Raw genomic sequence first — 26025 nt, forward strand, 5'->3', positions numbered from 1 at the left:
TCATCGCAACAACACCCCACCGGCGACACAGTACCTCCTTCAGACACCAACGGCAATTCAGCATCCGATGCAGCCAAGATCTCTCATCCGGTCATTTCTCTGTATTACCGCCAGGTGGTGACGTTGCGGCAGTACATCCTGCAGCGCATACCTCGATCCTCCAAAGCGCGTCGCCGGAGAATTGTTGCAGTGCGCGGCAGCGATGCAGCCAACGATAACTCGGCCGTTGCTCCCAGAACGCACGAGCAGGACCTAGCAGATCTTCTGGATACGACGCTGATCGGCGTATCGAAAGAACTGTCTCCAACTCACTGTCAAGAACGACGACGGGATTTCATCGCATATACGCAAGCGCAGGGCACGACGCAGATCGGTACTGACACTGGACCGACGAGATTACAACCCGAGGTAAGATCATATCGGGTGCCATTATCTACGGTAGACTGAGATTAGGTTTGTCTCTAGATTGTTGACTTTGTTATTTCGTCGTTCTTTACCCGCGGCAGCGCTTCTTACGGCAGACTGGAACACCTCCTGAGCCATGGGTACCGTCACCCCTCGGGATACCGGCAGCACGGCAAAATACCATGTAGTATTCCTGGTGTCGTGGCTCAGTATCCCAACAAGAACGTTGAAATGCTCAAACAGGCCCCCTGGACTGAAGTTCTTGCCCTGCTCGGAAGCAATGGCGATGAGATCATGCTCAAGCTTCTACTCGATTGCGGAATATTCGTGGCCGTAGACGCGAAGAAGAACGTCTATTGCCAGATAAGTGGTTCGTCAATTAAACGCGAAATTTTGACGTACCCGTCAGCTAACTCATGAATTAGGTCTCCCACTCTCGAGCCTTAAGCCTATCCAGACAACCCCTGAGACTGGATCGGGAAATGACAGCACTCTCTCACTTGCTAAGAATGATGCTGCAGCTAGCCTAGCTAACCAAGCTCGCTTGGCCACGAAGCGCCCCAAGGTCGAAGCAAGCAGCTATCAACTTAAACCAAACGCGATTGTATTCTGCCGTCAGCGCATGCTGTATGCTCGCCCTCACTTGAACACAAAGGGCAGAATCAACTTTGGATTACCGAACCGTGAGTCCTCATCTAGATAGCTAAACGCCCTGTGCTGACGAACAGTAGATGTTCTTTGTCGATTCCCTTCATCTCTATCTCGACAGCAAACCGTGCATGTGATGAAGTATATCTTTCCTCGACAATTTGACCTCCACAATGTATTCACGACTCCACCAAATCCCCGCGAGAACCCGTTATCCAAGAACTACTCCACGCGGGAAGATGAGATTGCAGCAAAAGAAAGACTGGGTCCCGAGCAGCAAGAGTCAGTCAAAGTACCGAAAAGACTTCGGGGCAAAGCCCTGGAATTAGTCGGCCAGTTGCAAAACAGGAATAGGCGGTGCCGCTATAAAGAACTTTTGAGATATTACTGCTCCGAAAAGGTATGCCGTTTGTTCTGAAACGAGACAAAGCTAATTTTGCAGCTTTCTGATCCTCTCAGCTTGGGCCCGCTCAGCGCTGAATCTGAGACAACCGCTAGTGAGCTCGCTTCTTCAGACCCAAGGGCACTCATGACCCAGCCAACGCCTGCCCAACGACGCGTACAAAACATTCCACAGCCAGGAGTTGCACTGTCAACTAGCGGTAACGGAGGCTCGGGCAAGGGATCACGCGCTTCTAAGTCGAAGGTGAATCTAACGGACTGGGCTACCCCGGCCTTGTCTGTATCAGCCTTCTGCCGAGCCGTTATTCGCAACTTGATTCCACTTGGATTTTTTGGGGCCGGTGAACAGGGCGTTGCCCATAGAAAGATCTTGCTCAGCCATGTTGATAAGTTTATCCTACAGCGCAGGTTCGAAAGCTTGAGCCTTCATGAAATCTGCGAGGGCATTAAGGTAAGCAAATCATTTTCTCATTTGATACAGGGATTGACCCGGTACAGATCACGCAGATACCTTGGCTTGAGTCAGGAAGCTCCTGTCAGACCTCGTCACAGCGCAAGATATCAGCGTCTGACTTGCAGAAGCGTAGAGAACTGTTTCACGAGTTCTTGTACTACCTGTTCGATTCCATATTAGTCCCTCTCATACGCAGTAATTTCTATGTGACCGAGTCGCAAGTGCACGCGAAACGTCTGTTCTATTTCCGACATGATGTCTGGCGTCGCCTAACCGCACTGCCATTAGCGAATCTTCGGGCGGCCATGTTCGAAGAGCTGGGGTGCGAGCAGGCCCAGAGGTCACTTGAGGATAAAAAGTTACTAGGCTACGGTTCGCTACGACTGCTGCCCAAGACGACGGGAATCCGTCCGATTCTGAATTTGAAACGATGCGCTCTTGTTAAAAGTAACTTCGCTGGCCAGAAGCGACTTTGTCCGGCGCAAAGCGTCAATTCGGCTATTGCGCCTGTTCACAGCATGTTGAACTACGAAAAAGGACAACGAGGAGACATACTTGGCGCGAGCATGTTCTCTGTTGGAGACATGCATTCTCGGTTGAAGGGGTTCAAGGAGACGCTGGTGCGAAGGGGCTGGGACCAAAAGACGCCTCTCTATTTCGTCAAGCTGGATATCCAGTCCTGTTTCGATACGATACCACAGCAAAAGTTGGTGCGCCTGGTAGAAAAGCTGGTCTCCCAGGAAGAGTATCATTGGATGAAGTACGTGGAAATGAAACTTCGAAACGAATTTGGTGATGTATGGCCGCAACGAGAACCGGGGCAGCGCAAAGCATACTCAAAGTACCTGCAACGAGTTGGTTCAATTGCAGCACCTGAGCATTTGTCCAATGCTGTCGCCAACGGAACCGTGCCTAGCCGAAGGAACACGGTTTTTATTGATACAATCAAGCAGAGGGAGTACAGCGGCGAGGGCCTGCTTGACATTCTGAACGAGCACGTCCAGAATAATCTTGTCAAGATAGGGAAAAAATACTTCCGGCAACGCACGGGCATCCCACAGGGCTCGGTGATGTCCAGTCTGTTGTGCAGTCTGTTCTACGCAGACATGGAGCGAAACGCACTTGGCTTCCTGCAACAGGATGACGCCCTTCTCCTCCGTCTACTGGACGATTTTCTACTTATCACTCTGGACTCCAGGATTGCGACGGACTTTACACGAATAATGATCAGAGGACAGCCGGAATATGGTATCTCTGTCAACCCAGCGAAAAGCCTGGTCAACTACGCGGTGTCTGTTGACGGCGCGCAAATCCCGCGACTCGTCGACACGCGCCATTTCCCATACTGCGGCAGTCTCATTGACATCCAAACATTGGAGATTTCGAAAGACCACGACCGAATGCTCGACGGCGCAGACGCAGAGTCAGCCGCCATCGCCCTTAGCAATTCCCTAACCATCGACTCCGCACGAACCCCAGGCCGAAACTTCCACAAGAAAGTGCTCACAACAATAAAACAATCTTTACACCCAATGTACCTAGACACGGCGCACAACTCGCTTTCTGCCGTGTTCTTGAACATCTACAAGGCCCTCGTCGCCGCCGCGATGAAAATGCACCGACATAGCAGGTCTTTACCAGGCCGAGCGCAGCCTCGACCAGAGGTTGTGGTCCGCACGATTAGCGACGCAATGCAACTGGGATACCGGCTTATTCGGGGCCGGCGCGGGCTGTGCGGTGTCACGTATTACCAATTGCAATATCTAGCATCGGCCGCGTTTCAGTTTGTGTTGGGGCGGAAACAGACGAGGTATGTCGGTGTGCTGCGCTGGCTGGACGGCACGATGGCGGAAGCGCGGCAGGGCCTAGGGAACGCCAACGGCGCCTTGTTGGCGCAAGCGGTGCGGAGGGGCAATCATACGTATGGGGGGTGGCGCTTTTGACATCTCCTTGCATTCTATCATATGGAGTGAATACGTAGTGTAGAGTATCTAGTGACTGACAGAAATAGCGAACCAACTAGTGAAGGGAGCCAGGGGTCGGGTCGAGAACAAGGGCGGGAGGAACCTTGGATCGCTGCGATCGCTGAACAATAATCACTGTTCTTTCAGCTAATAATAATCCAGATCGTTCCGCGGTAGATGGTTGAGATATAAGAAATGCTGGTAGGGGAGGCATTCCCACGGATGGGCTGTGAGTGGACGACACGCAGAGTGGACGGGCTGCTGGGCTCTGTATGGTAGGTCTCTAAGGGGGTGGCAATGAGCTGATTCCTCCATACTCTGCGAAGTCAACAAAGTCAATAGTCAATAATATCCTATACAAAAAAAAACATTTTTCTCTCCCACCTTATGGTCCCACGACCTGTCAGAAATCCGACCTTTGAGAGCTTCAAAGCAGTAAGGCTGCACGTGTGGACGGCAGCAGTGGATGTGGCATTGTGGCGTGCCTTGGAACGGCCGCCCACTCCTTCAATCTCACGCTTGGAGACCAACTTAACCTCATCTGAGTTGTTCTAAACCGGTTTGATGCCGATCGCCGTGTGCAGCAAAGGAAAGCCAGCCAGTCGGCGTGTCTGGACCGGATTGGAGCCAGCTGGACTCTACCATTGGAGCACTATAGCAGCCTCAGGCAAGCAGACTAGACCCTTTTCTCTGCGTTCGGCTGAGAACTTGGAAATCGCGCCTTTCATCTTGAAGTCTTGTCTCTCTGTCGGTGATGGAATCGTCTCTCGCTCCATTCTTTCCTGTCTGCTGCTGCTACCCTCGCTCTTAATTCGATTCATTATTGTCGTTCGCTTGTGTCGATCTTTCTTTCTTTTTCTACCTCTCCTTCTTTCTCTCTCTCTTCCATTTCTCACTCGCTCTCGCCCTTTCCTTACGCTTACTTCCGACTCCGAACCCCCTGTTCACCCTTCCGCAACTCTGGCTGCATAACGCGCACTCCGCCGCAGTCCTGGATACCAGTCCTGGCTATTGACTGGTCCTTAATGGCCCTCGGCCTCCCTGTGGAATATTAATACAGCGCCGTTGGACTTGGGACGCCCGAGTCCGTCCCGATCCCCCGCTAGTCGTTCGTTTCGGTCTGTCGCTGGCGGTCCGCATTTTTCCCGCCCCCACGACGCGATCCATCGCTTGTTTTCGAGATAACATACCGCTATCAGCTTATAATTATCCTAATACGCCTTGTCTGGCTTGATCGGTGCTGTTGAAATTGAGGCTGACGACCGATATGACGACCGTTTTGACCGCACCAAATTCCCCTCCTGAGCTGTCTGGGTCCAAGTCCTCCAAGTCCTCGTCCTACCGGTCCTCCTCGCGCATGTCCAGCCCTGATGGAGTCTTTGGAGATGTTGGGAATTTTGAAGATATAGGATTGGAGGATGAGGCTGTGCCGTACATGGAGACGTCTGTTCCCTATGGCCGAGCACCTGGGGTCGCGCGGGCATCGACGGCCAGAATGCTCGCCAAATCGCCGGCTTCGACGACACGCGATCTGACTACTGGCCCAAGGAATCCATACGCTCAAGGACGCCCTGGTCCAAAGCTGATGACGACGTCGCGAGACCTACAAACCCCGCGGCCGAAGTCCAGAACTCGTCGCAATCGATCTGCCTCGCCTCTCCGACCCTCAATTTCACCTTCACATGGCATTGCCTTGTCCCCGTCCCCTTCCTCCCAGACTCTGTCGCCGTCAACTCATAATATGCCTACATCGCCCTCTAGCACTCGGTCTCTCAATAGAAAGCCGTCATGGCAGCGCAACCGTAAGTCGCTGAAGGAGTTGGAGGAGGAATATCACGACTCGGACGACGAGCTTCCCGAAGATGCTAGCTTATGGAATATTCCTATATCTCCGCGGCCGGTTGATGATCGTGCCCCCTCCAGAGATCATAGCCCTACCCGGACGAGTCCTGGACCTCGGCCTTTTCCTCTATCTCATTCAGTTTCTGAAGCTGCCGTTGCCGTTGCTCCAGCCCGGCGGTCGCCTGCTACATCTCGAGCAAACCGTCAGATGATCCGATCTAGCTCGGCTGGCCCCGAACGCGGACAGATTTCGCCTCGCAATCCACGCCTTTACTCTTACAACAGCATGATGTCCGATTTGTCCGAAGAAGCGAAGAACCTGACTCAAGCCTTGGAATTCCATGCCGATGAGAACGATCGGAAACGAGGAGACAGCCTTCAGAGTGGTGGCTCGTTGAGGTCCAGCAATGAGTCAAAGTGCGACTCCAAGACCCCGATTGAGCTGCCCCCTCTCCAAAAGTCGAATATCATGATCGACCCTTTGCCTATTAGTAAGGAGAAGGAGAAGGTCCTCACGCGCACTCGCCCCAGCTGGCTTCCTCCAAAGGATCAGAAAGAGGAAAGGCGGCATCTCAGAGAATATAAAAGGATGATGGAACAGTCTCGGGAAGCAGACAAACGTAAAGCTGCCAAAGCGGCATCTGTCAAATGCGAGCGCGACAATACCCGCGATACGCTTCAGCAGATCTGGGACGATTATGTCTATCCCAACTGGACCAAGGCCATTGGTGAGACTCGCACTCGCGAGCTATGGTGGCGAGGCATACCCTCCCGGATTCGAGGGTCGACCTGGAGTCGTGCCATCGGCAATGAGCTGGCTCTCTCTGATGAATCTTACAACAAAGCCCTCAAGCGGGCAAAAGACGCACGCGCCAAGTCTGAGGGTGACTCTGGCGAGAGTAACAAGAAAATGATGGCATGGTTTGATACCATCCAGTCTGATGCCTCACGGGCTTTCCCAGAGCTGAACCTCTTCCAAGAGGGTGGTCCTCTGCGCGAAACATTGATTGGTGTGCTTGAAGCGTACTCCATGTATCGAAGTGATGTAGGATACATGAGTGGTCTTCACGTAAGTTATCCCCGTTGCCTAACGGACAGAATTGAGACTGATGATTCCGCAGACAATCGCCGCACTTCTTGTGCTCCAGTTCCCAACTCCGTCTTCCGCGTTCTGCGCAATGGCCAATGCGCTTAATAGGCCGCTACCCGTTGCGTTCATGACCATGGATCGTGGAGCCGTTAGCCGGACATACTCGTTGGCGTCCGCAACTCTTCGCTACAAATTCCCACGTCTGGCGACCCACCTTTACGACACTTTGCGTCTGTCAGATGAAGAGATCTTCGAAAATATGTTCCGGTCACTGCTCACCAATGGTCTCGACCTTGAGCGCCTCAGCCGTGTCTGGGATTGCTGGGTCTTTGAAGGCGATCGCATTATGATCCGCGCCGCCGTCGCAATCCTCGGCTGCCTACAGACTCAGCTGTTCGGCTTCAACAAGCCCGATGATCATAGCCGCCTTGCGGTGAAAAACATTCTTGCCTGGGGACCGCACGATGTAGGGACTAAGCTCAAGGAGCGTCGGAGCGCACCTGCTGCTCCTGTGGCTGGTTTTGGGGGCGGTCTTACCAGCGCTGCAGCTGGCGACTATTGGATCTTGACATCTGCTGGCGATGAGGACGGATTTATGACTGAGATGCGCGAGGCAGGCAAGGTGCGCTCGCAAGCATGATCCACAGTCATTTATCTGTTGCGTTTATACGAGACTTTCTGGACTCGGACTTAAAACGAATACGGCGGGAGCCTCATTCTCAGGAGTCAACATGCATGATTGGTCGGGGAACCTATCTATTGTAAATAAACTACCCACTGTATGAACTTGGCATTCTTAATTTCCTATTCTGTGGATACATAGCGACAGCTTCCAGCCTCGGACTATCGGTAACCAGATTAAGCTCATTGGGCCGCTCGTATTCTCGTAACCTTAGCCAGTGCCTGTTGGCCTGCATAATGATGTATTCGTGACTCAGCTGCACAGTGACATCACCACTACTGATAAGCAGCATCACATGCCCGCGAGCTCGGGCCCAAGCAGCAGTTAAAAGACTAAAAGAGGCTAGCACTTCAAGAACAAGATCTCTGCAATCGAGATACTATCTCTCTCCCGTCATGGAGACAGAACAGTGAAACATGACCAAAGATGGCCACCCGAGGCGTCCTCAACGGTACTATTCTCCGATCTTATCTTTATGCATCCGGCCTGGGCATGAGCATGGGCATTGGGTCGAGCTGCTGCTTCCGGGGGACCCGAAAAGAAGGCTGTGCAGTGGACCCTTTCTTTTTCTGTGCCATTCCATGTGCCAATCGTTCATCGTCGCCTCTGGGCCTCCTTCAAAACCCAGTGGTCCCCTCCATTGGGTTTTGGGTTGGCTGACGGTTATATTATTATTCTTATTCTTATCGTCACCTTTATTTTATTCCTTTCTTTTTTTTTCTTTTTTCTTTCCTTTTCCCTTGTCCTACGACACGTTTTACTCCGGTTGGGCACTTGGGATGTCGTCTCAAGCCCGAGTAGATCATGTGTTCCTTGACTGCACGAGCACCTCGCCCGGACCTGCACGCGGATGAAGATGCGGATGCGGATGCGGATGCGGATGCCAATGCCAATGCCAATGCCACTGCTCAGAGTCAGACTGGCAGTGCCGTCCTTCCCAATGACCGAGACCGCGACCGTCACACTGCCAATGCCAGCACGAATGCAAACATCAACGCAAACGCAAATGCAAAAGCAAACGCAAATACAAACACCAAGCCCAACCTCAATGCCGCCGCCGCCGCCAATGCCACAACCACCAACGGTCCCAGCGGGGACCTCACCCCCTCCGCCTCCGACAGTGAGGACCACGAAGCGGGAAATGGCTACGGATCTAGCTCTCGCGGACTCCATCCTACCGGCGTGGACGACGAAGCCGAGGCAGACGATGTGATTGGCGTTAGCATGGGATATGACCAAAGCCGACTCAAGTCTCGCTCTACGCCTGCGGAGGAAAAGACTCGCATTATGGAGCGGAATGGAGGTTCCTTTGAGGACGAGGGGCTGTTTTCTTCGGTGATTACGGAGGAGCCCGAGGCGCTGACTTTGGTCGAGGATAAAGATAAAGGTATGGATAAGGATAAGGTTCAGGATAAGGATGAAGGTTCAAGAGAGAAGGTTTCGAGAGAGCCTCAGGGCGCGCGCACCAGTTTCACCAGATCGCTGCTGAAGAGTACCTTGCCGCTACGGCCGAGGGCATGGTCGGGAGATAGCCATACCAGCCGATTGAAGAAGTTCTTCCCTTCATTCCATCTTCGAACCGGCAGCTTGTCGATGTCGGTATCTCGGCATCGCTCGCCCAGCTGGTCATCGCGGCTGAATCTGGACCAGGAGGGTACGGTGTCTGGATCCGCGGCGTCTCGGTCACCCCAACTTTCGTCGGTGACGAATTCCAACTCCAATTCGAACCCGGGCTCGCCGGCCTCGGATTACACCGCACCCGCCGAGGACCCGATCGGCGAATTGAGGCCGTTGCAGGCTCCGTCCGCGCAGAAACGGGCGAAGCATTCCTTTGTCGGGTCGAATCCGACTCTGCGCCGGTCATCCTCAGACCAGTCGTTGTACTTGCGGGCTTCGTCTACCGCGTCGTCGCTCGAGCACCGCCCCCAGTACGAGCATATCCACCAGCAGACGAATAGTCGGTTCAAGGCGATCAAGGACACATTGCAGGATTCGAGCAGTCGGTTGTTGAGCATGCCAACTTTGCACTTGCAAGATCTGCGCAGCGATTGGGGGTACAGGCAATTTCTCTCGGATGCACACAATCGCAGAACAGAGAATACGACGGACGAGACTGTTGCCTCAGCGGATTCACCGCTAGAAGCAGACGACCAGCCTTCTTCGGCTCTGCCACGATCAGCCACGAAGTCTTCGGCGCGCAAGAGTGTCGCCGCAACTTACCCTGTCCTTTTCGAAGCGATGAGTGAGTTGACTGGAGATGTAGTTGTCATGGGCGGCTACCGGGGCTCTATCCTACGCTCTGCCAAGCCGCCCCAGCGCCAGCTCTGGGTGCCGATGAAAGTCGGCTTGAATCTACGCAAGGTAGATCTCGAAGTCGGCCTGACGCACGAGGATGAAGAGCGTATGGAGGAAACCATTATTCCTGACGGAGTTCTGTCTCATGTTGGGCCGGTCGATATCTGCCGGCGGCTGTTGAAGCGTCTGCAGAAATGCGACAATGCTATCCGCGGCGATCTTCGCGCCCACAATTACGGTTATGACTGGCGCCTCAGCCCGCATCTCCTCTCTAAACGCCTAATCAAGTACCTCGAGGGGCTCCCTTGTAATGCCCCCGACGTCCCGCCGCACAAGCGCGGCGCGTATGTGATTGCGCATAGTCTGGGAGGCCTCATCGCTCGGCACGCAGTCAACCAACGGCCCGAGCTGTTCGCAGGTGTTGTGTACGCAGGAGTCCCACAGCACTGCGTCAACATCCTCGGCCCGCTCCGCAACGGCGACGACGTCTTGCTCTCTTCACGCGTCCTCACAGCACAAGTCAACTTCACCTTCAGGACGAGCTTTGCGCTCCTTCCGGAAAAGGGACACTGCTTCATCAACAAGCGCACGAAGGAGGAATATCGCCTCGACTTCTTCGACCCGGCAGTCTGGGATGAATTCCGTCTCTCGCCTTGCATCAACCCGCCCTTACCTGTCCCGCCCTCATCCCGCTCAGCCTCGAACCTCCCTCTCCGCAAACGCTTCTCAACTATCCTTTCCAACTCCTCTACAGACGACAGCATCGGCCTCGGCACAAGCTTTGACTCCTCATCGACCGATCACTCACCTATAGCTCCTATCTCCGCTAGCGGCAGCGCAACCAGCACACCCGCCCTAGGAGCAACAGGCGCGAAAGACGCAGCAGCAGAAGCCGCGCACAGCGCTAAGAATACCCTCAAGCTCAATAAGAACGACGTCCTCCCTGGCCCCGGCCCTGCAACAAACCCCAAGAGCTCCTCATCCACCTACCCCGCCGTTCAACCCGTCACCATCCCCCGCGCCGCAGCTCGCCAATACCTCGCCCGCACACTGAAGGAAGTAGCAGATTTCAAGCACGAAACACTACATAACATCGAGCACCAGAGTGGAAACAAGTACCCGCCTTTCGCGGTGCTGTATTCCAAGTCCGTACCGACGGTCTACGGCGCACGCGTTTCGTCGCGCGAGGCCATTAAGAATGCAGACGCTTACGATGATCTTGCTTTTGCTGCTGGTGATGGTGTCTGTCTCGCTTCTGCGGCGATGTTACCCGCGGGCTATAGGGTTATCAAGGAGGGTCTTGTGAAGAGTGAGCGTGGGCACGTTGGGCTCCTGGGGGATTTGGAGGGCGTGGGCGCTTGTCTTAGGGCTGTTGTTAGGGGGCGGAGAGAGGGGGTTGGTATTGAGGGGTCGGCGTCGCCTTGAGTTGGACTTTGTCTAAATTACTTTTCGATTGACGGTTTGTGGTTGTCATTCGGTTGGGTGTCTGGATGGATGGATGGATGTGGTGTCTGGATACTGGTGCTTGTTTCGGTTTACTATACTATACTATTGATACCCTGTCTTCTAATGTAATATGCACATATGTATACATATTTTCACATATATCATATATATCATATATACACCATAAGCAAACACTCACAGACGCTGCGTCTATCTCATTGTCCTCCCACGTTAGAGACAGTTGGTGGGTATCGCGCGAGCCACCCCTGATTCTATTCCGGCCTTTCGCATAGTCTTTATTTACTTCTTCTGACCGAACTAATATCATCCCGCTCCTACTCCCTGATATACTGCCAGTCACTCTGCCTTCGTCCATCTACGTAGTCCTGAAGACTGACCACAGTCCTCAATGGCAATCATGACGCCCAGTCATACGGAGTCTTTAAACGGCTATTGTTCACTCTATCAGCAGCATAAATCATAATATGTACACCTCCCTGGACGCGTCTTCTCAGTCATAATGAGACCTCCTATGTCATTGAGTGTGTCCACAAACTGTAGACAGAGAAACCTGCTGATGCCTATTACTGGCATGGAGATTAAGGAAATCGCTTGAATTCACAAACTTGCTTGCAATTCACTAGACACCTACAGGTGGGCCTGGGAGGCCTACGTCTTCATTGGGTGTTTACCTACCGGATTCACAGCAGTTCCTGCAGGCCGAACCCCGCCGCCGCCGATGACGACCTTATCGACTGGAGGGCGGTGGTGGTAAGTATACTCTTTTCCTTCTTCTCTTCTCTGTATGTGATTAATCAACAGACAATAAGGTTAGGGTTGATAGTTGGTTGGTGGGAAACACCACCCTACGACACATCAGCTGATACGATCGACCGGCCAACACCGACTTTTGAGGGGGAGGGCATCGAGGCAGGACAGGGCTGTGATGGATTTGGGGTTTGAGGTGATGTTGGGCGTTGACGGGATAGGGTCTTGGCGGGCATGTGATCCTGGAGACATGCTTGGCTTAGTCAGGGGATGATGATGTGGAGTGGAGGTGCGGAGAGCCGAGCATATTGATTTAAGGTGGCTTTGTGCATATATTGATTTTTTTCCCCTCTCTTGTATTCAGTTTCATCGTCCGGTCTTCACATCGCACAGACAGACGGACAGAGCCATTTTGGACTTTCGACATTTATAACAGAGATTACTTACTGATTCATTAAATACAGTTGTTTGTTTCTTTTAGTTCCCAGCTCATACCTGCGTTTTACTTGTAGCTTGTAGTACTTAGTAGGGACCAAGAGGAGGCTGAGAAAGCTGTTACCTACAGTAGTCAAGACCAACAACAAACCTAGTAGAGAGAGAGAGTGATACCTAGGTATGAAACTGATCAAGTTACTTCACTCAATCTTACAAAAGTAAACTATCAAGACGCCCAACGTACATCAATCAATCATTCAATAAGACAAGACAAGACGCCCACCATGGCCATCTTAACCTTAGGGGAACAACAATGACAATAATAATAGAAAGACAGGAGGAAACGCCCAAGAAATGCCAGCCAACGTCAGAATGATGAACCGGTATGCAGTTGGCGGATGAATAACAATGACAAAATAGTGAGGACGAAGTACTGGTATGCACTAGGTCAGTAGGCCATGCAAGAATTGGAAGGTGAATAGGATAGGTGAATGAGAAAGCGGGTAGGTAAAACAAGACGAGAACGAGAACGAGAACATCGACAACCGGAAGCTAGGCTAGGCGCAGTTGAGTAAGCCAGGCGTAAGGGAGAATCAAGCGGCAAGCCCCAAGGTTTGTAGGCACGTAGTCTATGAATATGGATATGGATATGAAAAGGCTCAGATCATTCGTGGCTTGGCTCAAACAAACAGACAGACAGACAGACAGAACAAGGCATCAAGAGGGGTATGCGATGCCAAGCAGATCAGATCAACTCAGGGTAGTCGAGTAGTAATGGCAGTATAGAGTATGGATGGGAAAGCCTGCCCAATGGCGCTAAACAGCGCATCCGTTATGATAATGATATTTGTGTCTGGGAGACACCAAGGTCCTCAGGCAAGAAAAGACGACGCCAAGCGAGGCGTGCTTGAGGTGCATATATAGCGGCTATAACAGCCAGGCCGACCCTAGGATAAGTAATGATCTCAAGGCGGCGTGCTGGTCTGGCGAACTTCGGGTTGGCGCGTATCGCGAGAGCGCATGTACGTTCCATCCGATTCGGCCGTTAATCCTGCTTGAGGCTGCGGTTGATGCTGCTGTTGAGCCACGATTTCTCGGGCATAGAACTCCACGAGCATGGTACCATATGCTTCTAGTTCCTCAACGGGGATTGAGAGGCGGAAGTCGTTGAGCAGGAGGAATTGGAGCTCGAGGTGGTTGAGCTCAGCTAGGGGAAGACCTCCGACCTGAGTGAATGAGTGAAAGGATTCAAAAGGGATTGTAAGGAAACACACCTTTGCGTATCTCGAGTTAGTATAAAATACATCAGAGAAGAATTTACTAGCGCAGGTCACGCCCGCAATGACTAGACGATGGATGTTGAAGCTGTCGACAACAAAGAAGTGAGAAAGGCTGTCTTCTGCTTGCTGCGGATTCACGGTTGGTGATATAGGCGAGGATGACGCTGGGTCTTGCGCTGCAATTCCAGCGGAAGGTGGAGGAGTCACCATCGGCGAAGTATGAGCACGTTGCGCAACAGACGACTCTGAAGATCTGGGTCTGATCGGGGCCTCGGACTGCAAGGCATCTGTACGGGTATAGCGACGGCGTAGGCGCTCCAGTTGGCCCTTGTTCACCATCTCAGTCATGCGGTCGAAATATACTAGCAGACTGAGAAAGACTTCATAGGTCGTTGGGCAATACTTGTGTATCCTGGTCAAGTAGCTCAGTATACTTATGCTCGGGACGTTCTTGCCGTGGAACGCTAGCACGCTGTGCGCTTGTTGAGTCAGGTTGCTTGACCCATCAACAGGGGGTATTTGTCGATGGACCTGGTCATGATGTGAGTCGTTTGTAGTGGTAATCTTAGTTAGAAGCCCGGCAACCATTTCGATTATGTCCGTGACCGGCATGGAACTGATTTCGAACTGGCGCTCTTGAGCCCAGGAACCTGGTACTCGGTTCCTCTGCGACTGAGCTAGGAACTCCTCGCTGGCAAAGCTTTGGATATGGGATAGATCGCGGATTTTAATGCGACTAGGCGAGCTAGCCTCTGATCCTCCCAGAGATCGGAGAGACTGTAACGTTGGTCTCAACTGCGGAGACGCTGGGGAGGAATGGCTTCCTGTATGTCGCCCCGATGGCGCTGCGGTAGGTTCACCATAACCAGACGGCTGCGAAGAGTACGCAACAGAGTGAGGGCTAGGGTCAGCGCGTGGCGGTTGACCAGATGTGGGCGGATTCATGGATACAGACTGGTGCGGAGTCGGTCCCGGCGTGACCGTTGAAGATTCTGAGGATTGTGAACTAGTATAAGAGGATCGGCTGATGTAGGCCGGAACATCCTGGGAGGACAATCGGGCTGAACCTGCGGCAGAAGCCGATGGCGGGGCAGACAAGGTGGGGGTAGTGTTGGACGAGGTCGCGATGGAGCTACCTGACTCGAAGTTTGACAGCGGCTGGGTGGATTGACGTGAAGATGGTCGATAGACTGATTCCGAGGAGGGGACGATGCCTCCTAGCATGGTGTAATGGCTATCACTCTGGTTCGATTGCGGATGGTTGAGGACGACCGATTCCATGTCCTAGCTGGCGGGATAAAGGGAGAGAAATTGCGCTGAATAAGAATATAAAACTGAGCCACCGGGCTCTAAAACTAACGTCAGCGACAGTACGGCATCAGGAACGTGTGATGAGGAGGCGCTGGGAGCTCAAGGTAACCACGGAAGAGGGAGAGAGAGGTGCGGGTGAGGGGAAGCTGAGCAATGCGGCCAGGAGATAAGACAGAAGACGCGGGGCCGGATACAATCAATCAGATATTACCAACGGAAATAGAAGATTCCCCGGTGTGAGAACGATCGCGAAGGGCCAGAGCACTTGGGGGTGCGCAGCGCACTCCGACCCAAGCAGGCAGGCTTGAATCGGAAGGGATTCACGAGTGAGAGACGGCAATGGAGCAGCCCATTGCGACTGAGTGAAGGAGCTGGGGAATTGAATTGGAATGGGCAGAGGTGAAGAGTAAAGGGAGCCTCCGAAAGAAAGCCAAGTCCAGGACAGGGGGAGAAGAAGGAAGGGGAGGCTAACCTGATGGTGGCGGAGGAGAGGCCTCGATAGACACGAAGTGGTGATGGCGATGTAGTGACGGTTTGGTTGACGGGCTCTCTCTCCTCTGGCTCCACCGGGACAGTCAGCAGGGACAGTAAGTCAACACAACAACAAACGCTGGATTTCAGGCCCAAATGCTCGACAATTTGGATTCGATTTATAAAACCATCGATTCAACTGCAGAACAAGAATGACTTGGTAATGATTAACCTGGCCCATGGAGGAAGCAATGGTGAGAATATACCTCAACAGGAGATGCATCATCGCCGCTTGCGCGAAACGGTGAGCACTGAGAGTGAGCATGCACCCGTCAAGCATTCTACCATTTGTCCAATCCTCTGACTCTTGCCAGGTGCTATGCCTGTTTCCTTTTTTTTTTTCCTGCAACGCCCCTGGTATCATGGCCCTCTAGCCTCTGTATCACTGGTGGTCTTGATTCCACCTGGTCGCTAGCTTCCGAATCCGAAGGACAGGTATGAAATCCAAGATCCAGAACAGGAGACAACAGGATTCATGCCGGGCATACAAGGGCTGGAACCGGCGAATGGCGGCTCGTTGGAAGCGCACCTGGTGGTGATGGTCGGATGATTGGTGGTTGGGGAAGATAGTCGTGATGCCGAAACCCACCTTGATTGATTCGCCCCGACAAGCTATAAACTGGGCCCGGACGACCTCCGGCCCTGGCTTCGAGCCTCGACCTGACTCTATATACGGAGTGAATATCTCTACCTGATACTGCCCGGTACTGAACGCAAGCTACCAGCTGGTTTAGGTGGCTGCGATTGCCAGCATAGTCCTCTGCAGAAAAAAAAGCAAGCCGGCAACTCTGCAGCCTTACTGGTACAACTGGTGGAGATCCTTGCGTGGCAGCATGATCTCTCATTAGTGATATGACGCAGATCCGTCGACCAAACTGATCGCTATGAGCTTTCGGGAACCTACTACTCGATACATTAAGGGAAAATACGTAGGTGAAGGATCATGATGCAAGAGGAAGATAACAAAGAAAGAAGTTCGATTGATAGCTAGCATCGAGATATAGTCATGGCTCATCGTGTATAGCTTCAATTGGTGGTACCTGGCCCAGTGTAGCCGTTGTCGGGCAGGTAAAGGTGTCGTTGCGCTCCGTTCTTGGTCAAGACTACCATCCTGATCACACCACCCGAGCTGCCATCCCATTTGATTGCTTCCCGCAGCGCCGACCGAACGAAGTTGATACCCTCTTCCTCCGTCATGTTCTCCTTCCAGTTGGCGTCACAGTAACCGTAGATGTATGTCGAACCGGATCCGCCGATTGAGTATGCCTGCTTGTGGAGCGATCCGCCCAGAGGTATCGAATACACTTGACCACCGAAACGGGGGTCATAACCTGCGATAATGATACCGGCACTATAGCAAACGCGTCAACTAACTGTTGCACACTGACATCGACTAGATAACATACCTTAGCATGTCCTTGTTTTCGTAGCATAGTTCCTGGAACAGCGCTGCCGCAACCTGAGTGCTTGGGGGCTCGTTGTTGACGATGGAGTACATGTTGAGATGGTACGAGACAATGTCCGCAACAGCTTGTGTATCTGCGGCTGAACCAGACCGGCAGCACCAAATGGTATCGTGGACCTGCGTCAGTTTATCGGTAACTCGGTTGGCAATGTAGGATCCGGTCGTTGTTCGACTGTCTGCGCCCAGGATAACACCATCTTTGAAGTTGATCGCCATGCTGAAGAAGGACAGAGCGTTAGTCGACTCGGCTTCGATTGCTACATCGTAGATACTCACATTGATGTTCCTAGGCTGTAAGAAGCGGTGTTAGCTACTCGTTATCAAGAGGCGAATAGGATCTAAAGGACTCACTTGACTTCTCCCCTCTTGAGGTGGTTCATATCAATATGAATGCCATCTGAGCAAGTGTCAGTGAGCATGTTAGGCGAGTTGAAGAAGTATGGTGTAGCTTCTGACCTTCCCCAAGCATGCCCGTGACGCCGTGAGCGTGGACCATTGTGCTGGTTGAGAAGTGAAAACGTGAAATGCGAGAATATTTCAAGTGTCGGGATGTTGGACGTCACGCAAGTGCCTCGGATAGAACGGAAAGGAAGAAAAACTGGGAGTGTACAGCTGAGATAGAATTGAGCGGTTGTTGAAGAGCTACCGAGCTCAAGGCAGGCGAGCCTTACGTGGGCAAGCAAGTTGGAGCTGATTCCACCGGGCGGTGAGACCCGCAGCCACGCCCATTGGCCACGCTTCCCGCTGTCTCCTCCCCGCAACATGGAAGCCTCCTGAGCGGACAATCAGTCCATGCGATCCGCCAGCACTCCCTATCTCTCTTGCGTCTTCTGTTCTTGTGCTGATCAGACTGAGGGCCTACTCAGCGTAGGGCGCAAGGCTGCCTACTTCTCATCCGACCCCAGATAGTCCATCCTCTACATTTTCTGCCATCTTGCATCCTTTCGCAACGTGCTCAACATGTCGGAATCTCCGCCGCCCCCACCGTCGTGGAGTATAGCCAACATGGCCAACAGCGCTGCCCAGTTTCTTCGTCTTCCGGTGTTAGCATCTTCTGGACTGGCTGTTGTTGCCAGCGGTCTTTTATATTTCAAGCAGAAGTCCGTCCCTCAAAAGCCCGTGCGATATCTCCGAGAATTGACAACCTGTGCAGTGAACTAATCTACCCCCGAAATATCCCCGCCGATGCCCGTACAAGTGTCCCTAAACCTCTCCAATTTGGGATAGACGACTATGAGGAGGTTCACCTTCGCACTCCGGACAATGTTACTCTGCATTCCTACTTTATTCGTGCCCCGCGCAAACGCTTAGATCAGAACCTCACCATCTTGATGTTCCATGGAAATGCAGGCAACGTGGGCCACCGTATCCCGATTGCGAAAGTGCTTCAAGATTACCTGGGCTGTCATGTTATGATGGTGGAATATCGTGGCTATGGTTTATCCACAGGGGTACCGGATGAGAATGGACTCAAGATCGACGCTCAGACGGCGCTAGATCATCTGCGGCAAAGAGGAGAGACGGCAAACTCGCGCATTGTAGTCTATGGACAGAGTCTTGGAGGGGCAGTGTCAATCCACCTAGTGGCCAAGAATGAGGAAAAGGGCGATATTGCCGGGTTGATCCTTGAAAATACCTTTCTCAGCATCCGCAAATTGATTCCAAGGTACGTCCTCCTCTTGATGTTTACTGCCATTCTGCTTTGTACTAATTGACCCAAGTGTCTTTCCTCCCGCCCGGTACCTTGCTCGTTTCTGTCATCAAACGTGGGCGAGCGAGGATATTCTGCCAAAGATCACGAAGACTCCAGTACTTTTCCTAAGCGGGCTCAAAGATGAAATCATTCCGTGAGCAGCGCCTTTTGTGACGAATATAACAGACGAAGTGAATGAACTAACTATTGGCAGTCCATCGAATATGACACAGCTATATGCCATCTGTAACTCCAACCGCAAAGTATGGCGAACTCTTCCGAACGGTCAACATAACGATAGTGTGGCCGAACCGGGCTACTTCGAGCATATCCACTCCTTCGTCACAGAAGAGGTTCTCAAGCACTGATAAACTCTTTCTTTGTTCACCTTTGATCCACGAATATGCCAGTTGACGGCGTCGATGTTACGCCACAAGCAGCGCCGCTCTATTAGGGCTCAGCCGCTCTTATTCCTAATGACGAATGGCCTAGCCGACTCTGCAGACCACGTCGACAGACCAGCAACCCTCATTGTTTTCAGTTTATGATTCCCCTTACTGTAATTTACCGCCACGCTCTCCCAGCGCGCCCCTCTAACCGCGATACGTATCTGGGAATACTGGGAGACTTCCGAAACCATTTCTTTTGATTTAGCTGTCCTTATTGATCAGTTCTTTCGAGGGTAGTCGACCTATTTCTTCCCTCAAGACGTCACCATCACGATACTAACGGCGGCTTTGTGGATGTGGGTGGGAGTTGGCTTCAATTCGTTGAGATTGGCGTTCCGGTTTGGATCCCGATTGAACATCTAAGGGTATTTTTCTTCTATTTAATTAGATAATACCATTTACTGAGCTTGTTACACGCAAGCGAATCGAGTCCTCCAGTATACCACTCCAATGCGAGCCCAAAAGAAAATAGCTAAATGTTATACAAGGATATCTGATCTATCTAATCATGCAGTCTAATTTACAGCTTTTCCGCCTCAGCCATCAACTCCTCAATCTTAAAGTTCTGCACATCACCTTGCGTGAACATACGCAGCAGCTCACCCTTACGTCCACTCGCCTGCCCCCCAAAATCATAGAAACGCTGCACACAGCTAACCAGCCACGTCGCCTCAGCAGTCGAGACACCCGAGTCAGGCATGACCTGGCCGTGCATGAGAACGATCCCCTTATCCTCCGCGAGGTCGAGGTGATGGGTGATTGTGGTGTGCGGCTGCGCATATGCGCCGTGTAGCTTGTACGCGGCTAGCGGGGTGAATATCACGGTTGAGGTGTGGGTGTTTATGGCCGATGGCGTCGACGCAGGGGGGTGGAAGGCCCATTGGAGGAAGTGAATGTCTGCGCCGGTGTTTTCTTCCGGTGCGGAGGTGGCTTCAGCGGTCTCGGACTGTGTGCGCGGCAAGGGGAGGATAAATTGCGGATTCTGGCGCGCGGCGGAGTTTATGCGCTGGTATGTTTCCAGCGGGATGACGGCGCAAATGGACGTCGGATTCGAGGCGTGGCGCAGACGCCAAAGGGCTTCAATCTCCTTTGGTGGGAGGGCGCGGACTTTCTCGACGTCGAGGTAGGAGCTTAGGGCTTTGATGCCGGTGGAGGAGGTGGACTTTGCCGCTTCGGCGAATTTCGATTGCGCGGCGGATTGAGGCTTTGGTGGAGGAGGAGGCGTGTGTGGTGTTGCGGAGGGTGCTGGGGGTTCTGGGGTGAGGACTGTGGATGCTTCGCGGCGGAGCTTATCGATCTTTTCCTGGTGGGCTTCTTTTAGGGATTCGACGGACTCGAAGCCTTCCCTGTTTGTTGGTAGTCAGCATTCCAGTGGAACTGGATATTCGAAGAGGGTTTGCGACTCACTGTTTAGCCTTTTGGTCCAGCTTCGACCGGTATCTGTCAAGGACCTGGTTGGGGTCGCGGTGCGTCGCGAGGAAGCGGACATCGTGAACTTGAGCCCACCGGCGCTGCTGCGAGCGGATGAAGGGGGTCCGGCTCCGGAGTAGGGATTGAAAGGCCTGGGGTCTGAAGGACGCCATCTTTGTTGGTGCCAGAGTGGGTTTGTCGAGAGTCGAAACGGGTTGAGGCTCGGGGAGGCCAAATAAAAATGGCGGATCTGCACATAGGCATTATGTAATCGTCCCCCCGCAAAATGCTTAATCGCTGTTGGAGTCGGGCATGGTCGTTGCTGTGTTCTATGAACGAGGGTTGGCGCGCCTGGAAATACTTTAAGTTAGCATTCGGTGTATGGCGCACTTGATTATGTTTAAGATAGATCGTCTTACCATGAGGTCTGGGTTTCAGCCAGCATAAGAGAATATAGTGACTAAGCCGAATAATGCGACACGTGGGTTCCTCGATCTCCGAACCTTTTGAGTCTGAAAGACAATCTACTCTGTACCTCAGACCACTACGTCGCCGCTTATGGAGGAAGATGAACTCTGGCTTCTTCCTCGGTATTACTTCTCTGTCTGTCGTTAAAATCTTACGATCTTGATACATTCCTTGGCCGAGAGTCGTTTGTAGTCTTTCTGCTTCCCCTACCAACAACGACCTGCCCCCGCCCTCCCCTACTCCCGCATTCCACCATAGCCTAGATTCGATACCGTGACGCTCTTCCACCTGACAATGGCCAATCGACAAATCACAAGACGCATTCTGCTCAGCGCATCCATCTTAATTTTCTTTCTTTTTATTTTGTTCATTCAGCCTTATGGACCCCCTAGTCCTGCCGTCCGGGCTCCGGGCCATCTCGAGAAAACCACACCGGTCAAAGACGATTTGATAAAAGGGGATATTGTAATGCCCCGCCTAGGCAACGAGACAGCAAAGTATGGAGACCAGCGGATCCCTCGGAATATCAATGGGTGCTAATTCTCTGAAAATTCAGAGCCGAATTAGGTCGCGCAACATGGAAATACTTCCACACCATGCTCGCTCGTTATCCCGAAGATCCAACCGAAGAACAGCAAGAGACACTACGCTCATATATCTACCTATTTGCGCGACTCTACCCATGGTATATCTTGCCACCGTTCGCCCTCCCTGCATGCCGAATGCTGACTAGTAAATAGCGGTGAATGCGCGTCACACTTCCAAGGTCACCTGAAGCAATACCCTCCGCAGGTCTCATCTCGTAACGCGGCTGCGGGATGGGGGTGCTTCATCCACAATGAGGTCAATGCGATGCTTGAGAAGCCGGCGTTCGACTGTAACAAGCTTGGCGATTTCTATGACTGCGGATGCGGAGATGATGAGGAAAGCGAAAATAGTGGCTCTGATGGCGCACAGAAGGCCGCTCGTGAAAGTGACGTTGATCTTGACACTATTTCGGCCGTGGAGATATCGAGGGAACCGTCAGTGCAGCCCCTTACCTCGCTCTACCAACATTGACTGACAGAGATCTAGCATCACACGGGGTGGATAGATTTTCGCGATACCCATTTCATTCGCTATCATGCAACTAATCAACGCTGGTCCGTTGAATGTACAGTAGCCTCTTCTCGAATTGTCGAAATACCAGTTAAAATGGATGCACGCATATCGCAACATCTACTTAGTCCTTCTGGGAAGGCAGTGCCAGAACCTATCAACCAAATACAGCAGATATGGACATGTGGGGGTTGCAAGAGAGCTCCACGGAATAGATACAAGGACATCCTTACATATGTATAGCCGAAGGCGACACGAATATGCACTATTGTGCGCATGACTACGCTTGTGTGGGCCAATGCCTCTGACTGGTGCAGCTGACCCGGGCCGAAGGGTGTGTTTCATCTAGCTCGACCTCTCGCCATTACATTCCTGCTATAGTACGATCAGATTGAGCAAGAACGATTTGAGCTGCTCGTCAAGATACCTGGCAAGAAGGCGTTGTCCGAGCAAGGACTATCCATGAAAATCCCAAGCCAATCTACAGGAAACAAGATCGCGTCAAGGCTATTATTAGACCATAGCAGACGGAGCTTTTATCTCGCCCCAAATCCTCCGAGTAATATGTTGCAAGTGCTATGCGGCTGCGCAAAACACCCACAATATGTATGTATATCAGTACATTATCAGCGGCACAAACAGCCCTTCCATAAGCGCCGCACTAAAGCCAAACCGAGGGGCGGACCGCATCATATGTCCTTGGCCGTTCAGTGTGCGCCAGGGCGAGTCTCCTGACAGGCTCACGCCTCTGAACATCTGCAATTGTGTTGAAGCGCCGACCCTCCATCAGATCAAGTCCGTTGATCTGCAAAGTGGCACTGGCCGCGAATAGCAATGCAATTTTTTGGACTGTTTGAGGTCTTGCGGGTAGACCAATGGGTTGGTGTTGTCGACGCTGCTTACGACGCTGGGGGATTGGGGCGAGATTTGAATACGAGGGTGAGATGTATCGAGTTTTCGTGATTCCCGAGAAAGGCGCAATTGTTCACTCCAAAGGGAGATTTGAAAGAAGTGAAAGTGGCTGCTTTCTTTGTTCTGTACTTCTAAGTGTCACGGGCCACGGGTTTGTACATTGTATGGGGGTGGGCCTTAAGCGCCTGGTTTCCAAGGCATACTTTGCGGAGCCTGTTCATCCCAAAGTGGCCTAGTGGCGTTTACCCACTGTTTCCACTTGGGTTTCTCTCTCGCATTTTTTGATCGCGCCAAAAGATTCCAGCTGGGAAAGCGCAAGTTGCTCTCTCTTCTCGTAAGACACAGTCGCTCGCTCTTTCATCTACCTGCTGGTACTCGGAGACTGTTGCGCAGGCTCCCAGACGCTTCTATCTGTGATCCTTCCTCTTATTTGCCTGCTAGGTTGACTGTTTTCCTCTGTCAACAAAGGCGAATCCGACGCTTTTTCGCTCACGTACTGTTCGCACGAAGATCTCAGGCTTCCAGTTGATTGCGGGGTTGCGACTTGATCTACGCTGATTCTCTGCCTTTTGCTGTGGTCTTTCTTCCCATAAGTGGGCCATAACATCGGGGGGTTGTCAATATGGTGTCGTTCTCATGCGAGGTGAGTTGTCTGAGTTTATTTGCCAATTTACGAGTCGCAGCCTCTCAGGACAATAAGGACAAGCGCTAATCGCTCTCCTGCTCTAGGGCTGTGGTGATGTTCTCACCAAGAAGAAGCTTGATCCTCATCGCAACCAATGCCGCGGCGCAACTTTTACATGCATCGACTGCATGACCCATTTCCAAGGCACTTCCTACAGATCGCATACGGTACGGAATATACACCCTTTGATTTGTTGTTATTGGAGGCTATCGGGTTGGTGTCTCGGCCCTTCGACCGAATTGATTCATCCCCGGCGTCAGCGATACGCATGATGGCGCTCCGCCAACGAACCCAAATATTATAGCTGGCTGGAGATCTCGATCTAACTAGTATCTTCTCAGTCATGCATGAGCGAGGCCCAGAAATACCAGGGAGCACTCTATAAGGAGAGACCATCCAAGAATGGACGCAAAGGCAACAACCAAAATCAAAACGGCAACAAGAACAATAATCAACAGTCGAAGGCGAACACCGGTCATCGTGCTCCATACGTCGAAGATGCCCCCGATTCTCAAACCAACCTTCTCCCTACTGCGCCGACTCCGCCCACTTTAAACGAAAACAAACCAACTCAGACACAAGAGGGCGCCAAAGTCAATGTATTCGACTTCTTAGTTGACGAGAAGACGCCAAATGCGTCCAAGGTCTCTCTTGTGCCACCGAAAGAACAGATGCAGATGAAGGACCACGCGCCTTCTGTGTTTGAGACCTCCCAGGCATTGGCGCGCGCTCAGGCGGAGGATGATGATGATGAAAGCAAGGATTACGATGTCGCCTACGAAGAGCACGGCTTCTCTTACGGTGCTGGTCCTATTGCGCCCCCAGTATACCCCAACAACAAGGCGGCCGCTATATCAATGGAGTTCATGACTCCCGCGCCAAAGAAGAAGGACCGACGCGGAGAGAGGCAGAAGTCACCTCCCACTTTGACTGCGACTACGAGCGAGAAGAAGCGAAAGCGGAGAATCGACGACAACGACCCAGAAGACGCAGACACTCCTATGCTCGAGGCGCCGTCTAGCGTGTTGAACCACCCGGGAACGCCGATGCTTCATTCCGGCTTGACAGGTGGTCTCGATCGCATGCTCCGGTCGCCTTCCCTAGATGATGAAGACTCAGAAAACCCACGCCGACGGTATCAGGATCCTTCCTCGCCACTTAAGCGCACGCGGCGCGATGAAAAGGAAGACGCAGGTCTGGGCATCTCGATCAAGAACCGTGCGGAGCGCCTGGTCTCTTCCATGTTTACTGGCTCTAGCGTCTCCGGAAGCAGTGTTGCCGGTAATGAAGCCGAGCCTCGCAAGGCCAAAAAGACCCATAAGATCCGCGACCAGCCTAACTCAACTGACGGCCTCAAGACCAAGCGCAAGGTCAGCGCACAGACAGAGGGGGACCACCCGATGCGGCGTCTCAAGAAGACCGAATATCCCGAGCGGTCAGAGGACGGTGGCGAGGTTGTTGTATACCGACAGGAGAACCACCCCGACGAGGTCCAGCGCCAGATGGCAGCGCAGTTCTTGTCTTTGGTGACCAAGGGACCCGAGAGCACCCGCGGCTTCTCTGTCAACAAAGTCCTCAAGCGATTCCACAAAGACTTCACTGATGAGTATGACAACGACCGTGGACGAGAGCAAGGTCGGAGCCGTGCAGATCGCGAACGGCGAGGAGACGATGAGAAGGACCTGTGGCGGACGCTGCGTCTTAAGCAGAATGAACGAGGGGAGATTGTGATCTTCTTCTGATTTCTATTCTCATATCCACGTATCTTTATCTTTTGCATGGGCGGTTTTGTTTCATCTCACATATCTTGTCCTCCAGTCGAGGGCCGCATAGCGATGATGGCTTGGATTTGTTTATTAAATTCGCCGATGCAGAGCACAGAGTAATGATTATTACGAGATCATCTTCATATCTTCTCGTATCGCAGGTTCCACTAACGTAATTCCCGGGTGACCCGTACTTCCCGGGTCATCCGTGCAACTTTTAAAATTCAAACGCGTTTACCACCCATCAATTTTAACCAACCACCATGCCACGAAAAGCGCGTAAAACAAAACAAGAATTGATAGAGCAAGAAGGCAGGATAGAATGCGCGATTCAAGACTTGAAAAATAAGAAAATTCGAAATCCTCGTCAAGCTGCACTGCATTATAATCTACCTCCACAAACCCTACGCGATCGGTTAAAGGGCCACCAATCCAAGCCAGAACGTCGCAACCACAATCACAGGCTATCTAAGCTTCAGGAAGAGGCCTTGATAGCTTGGATAGTATCCCTAGATATACGTGGCGC

At 52.2% G+C, this 26025-nt stretch overlaps 9 protein-coding genes across 9 annotated transcripts; 6 read left to right on the plus strand and 3 right to left on the minus strand.

Moving 5' to 3' along the window:
• The first annotated feature begins 4214 nt into the window (after nucleotides 1-4214).
• Nucleotides 4215-4993, plus strand: BDV17DRAFT_73536 (uncharacterized protein). The gene has a single exon (XM_073765048.1). It carries the CDS (start codon nucleotides 4438-4440, stop codon nucleotides 4843-4845), a length of 408 nt encoding a protein of 135 aa, XP_073620887.1. The 5' UTR covers nucleotides 4215-4437; the 3' UTR covers nucleotides 4846-4993.
• On the plus strand, nucleotides 4994-7510 carry BDV17DRAFT_73542 (putative TBC domain protein). Its single transcript, XM_073765049.1, has 2 exons — nucleotides 4994-6784; nucleotides 6837-7510. Exons 1-2 carry the CDS (start codon nucleotides 5141-5143, stop codon nucleotides 7443-7445), a joined length of 2253 nt encoding a protein of 750 aa, XP_073620888.1. The 5' UTR covers nucleotides 4994-5140; the 3' UTR covers nucleotides 7446-7510.
• Nucleotides 7511-8291: 781 nt separating this feature from the next.
• Nucleotides 8292-11207, plus strand: BDV17DRAFT_286850 (uncharacterized protein; the record flags this gene model as incomplete). The annotated part of the gene is made up of 1 exon (XM_073761019.1): nucleotides 8292-11207. One exon carries the CDS (start codon nucleotides 8292-8294, stop codon nucleotides 11205-11207), a length of 2916 nt encoding a protein of 971 aa, XP_073620889.1.
• Nucleotides 11208-13396: 2189 nt separating this feature from the next.
• Nucleotides 13397-14935, minus strand: BDV17DRAFT_286851 (putative cyclin-dependent protein kinase complex component; the record flags this gene model as incomplete). Its single annotated transcript, XM_073761020.1, has 2 exons — nucleotides 13397-13657; nucleotides 13706-14935. The coding sequence occupies 2 exons, from the start codon at nucleotides 14933-14935 to the stop codon at nucleotides 13397-13399; spliced, it is 1491 nt and encodes a 496-aa protein (XP_073620890.1).
• A 1553-nt stretch (nucleotides 14936-16488) lies between these two features.
• pre3 (proteasome core particle subunit beta 1) lies at nucleotides 16489-17668 on the minus strand. The gene is made up of 5 exons (XM_073765050.1): nucleotides 17475-17668; nucleotides 17370-17415; nucleotides 17295-17309; nucleotides 16960-17235; nucleotides 16489-16904 (listed from the first exon to the last, which is right to left on the minus strand). Exons 1-5 carry the CDS (start codon nucleotides 17512-17514, stop codon nucleotides 16580-16582), a joined length of 702 nt encoding a protein of 233 aa, XP_073620891.1. The 5' UTR covers nucleotides 17515-17668; the 3' UTR covers nucleotides 16489-16579.
• Nucleotides 17669-17786: 118 nt separating this feature from the next.
• Nucleotides 17787-19124, plus strand: BDV17DRAFT_73611 (alpha/beta hydrolase). The gene is made up of 4 exons (XM_073765051.1): nucleotides 17787-18118; nucleotides 18172-18684; nucleotides 18740-18865; nucleotides 18926-19124. The coding sequence occupies exons 1-4, from the start codon at nucleotides 17979-17981 to the stop codon at nucleotides 19077-19079; spliced, it is 933 nt and encodes a 310-aa protein (XP_073620892.1). The 5' UTR covers nucleotides 17787-17978; the 3' UTR covers nucleotides 19080-19124.
• A 391-nt stretch (nucleotides 19125-19515) lies between these two features.
• Nucleotides 19516-20892, minus strand: BDV17DRAFT_73673 (ATP11 family protein). Its single transcript, XM_073765053.1, has 2 exons — nucleotides 20568-20892; nucleotides 19516-20506 (listed from the first exon to the last, which is right to left on the minus strand). Exons 1-2 carry the CDS (start codon nucleotides 20741-20743, stop codon nucleotides 19681-19683), a joined length of 1002 nt encoding a protein of 333 aa, XP_073620893.1. The 5' UTR covers nucleotides 20744-20892; the 3' UTR covers nucleotides 19516-19680.
• A 204-nt stretch (nucleotides 20893-21096) lies between these two features.
• On the plus strand, nucleotides 21097-22365 carry BDV17DRAFT_73626 (flavin-linked sulfhydryl oxidase ERV2). Its single transcript, XM_073765052.1, has 4 exons — nucleotides 21097-21535; nucleotides 21595-21723; nucleotides 21779-22060; nucleotides 22113-22365. The coding sequence occupies exons 1-4, from the start codon at nucleotides 21333-21335 to the stop codon at nucleotides 22129-22131; spliced, it is 633 nt and encodes a 210-aa protein (XP_073620894.1). The 5' UTR covers nucleotides 21097-21332; the 3' UTR covers nucleotides 22132-22365.
• A 1715-nt stretch (nucleotides 22366-24080) lies between these two features.
• On the plus strand, nucleotides 24081-25475 carry BDV17DRAFT_286856 (uncharacterized protein; the record flags this gene model as incomplete). The annotated part of the gene is made up of 1 exon (XM_073761021.1): nucleotides 24081-25475. The coding sequence occupies one exon, from the start codon at nucleotides 24081-24083 to the stop codon at nucleotides 25473-25475; it is 1395 nt and encodes a 464-aa protein (XP_073620895.1).
• Nucleotides 25476-26025: the final 550 nt, after the last annotated feature.

Source organism: Aspergillus undulatus (genome assembly GCF_047715775.1).
Source record: "Aspergillus undulatus strain CBS 261.88 unplaced genomic scaffold BDV17scaffold_2, whole genome shotgun sequence".
Taxonomy (NCBI): domain Eukaryota; kingdom Fungi; phylum Ascomycota; class Eurotiomycetes; order Eurotiales; family Aspergillaceae; genus Aspergillus; species Aspergillus undulatus.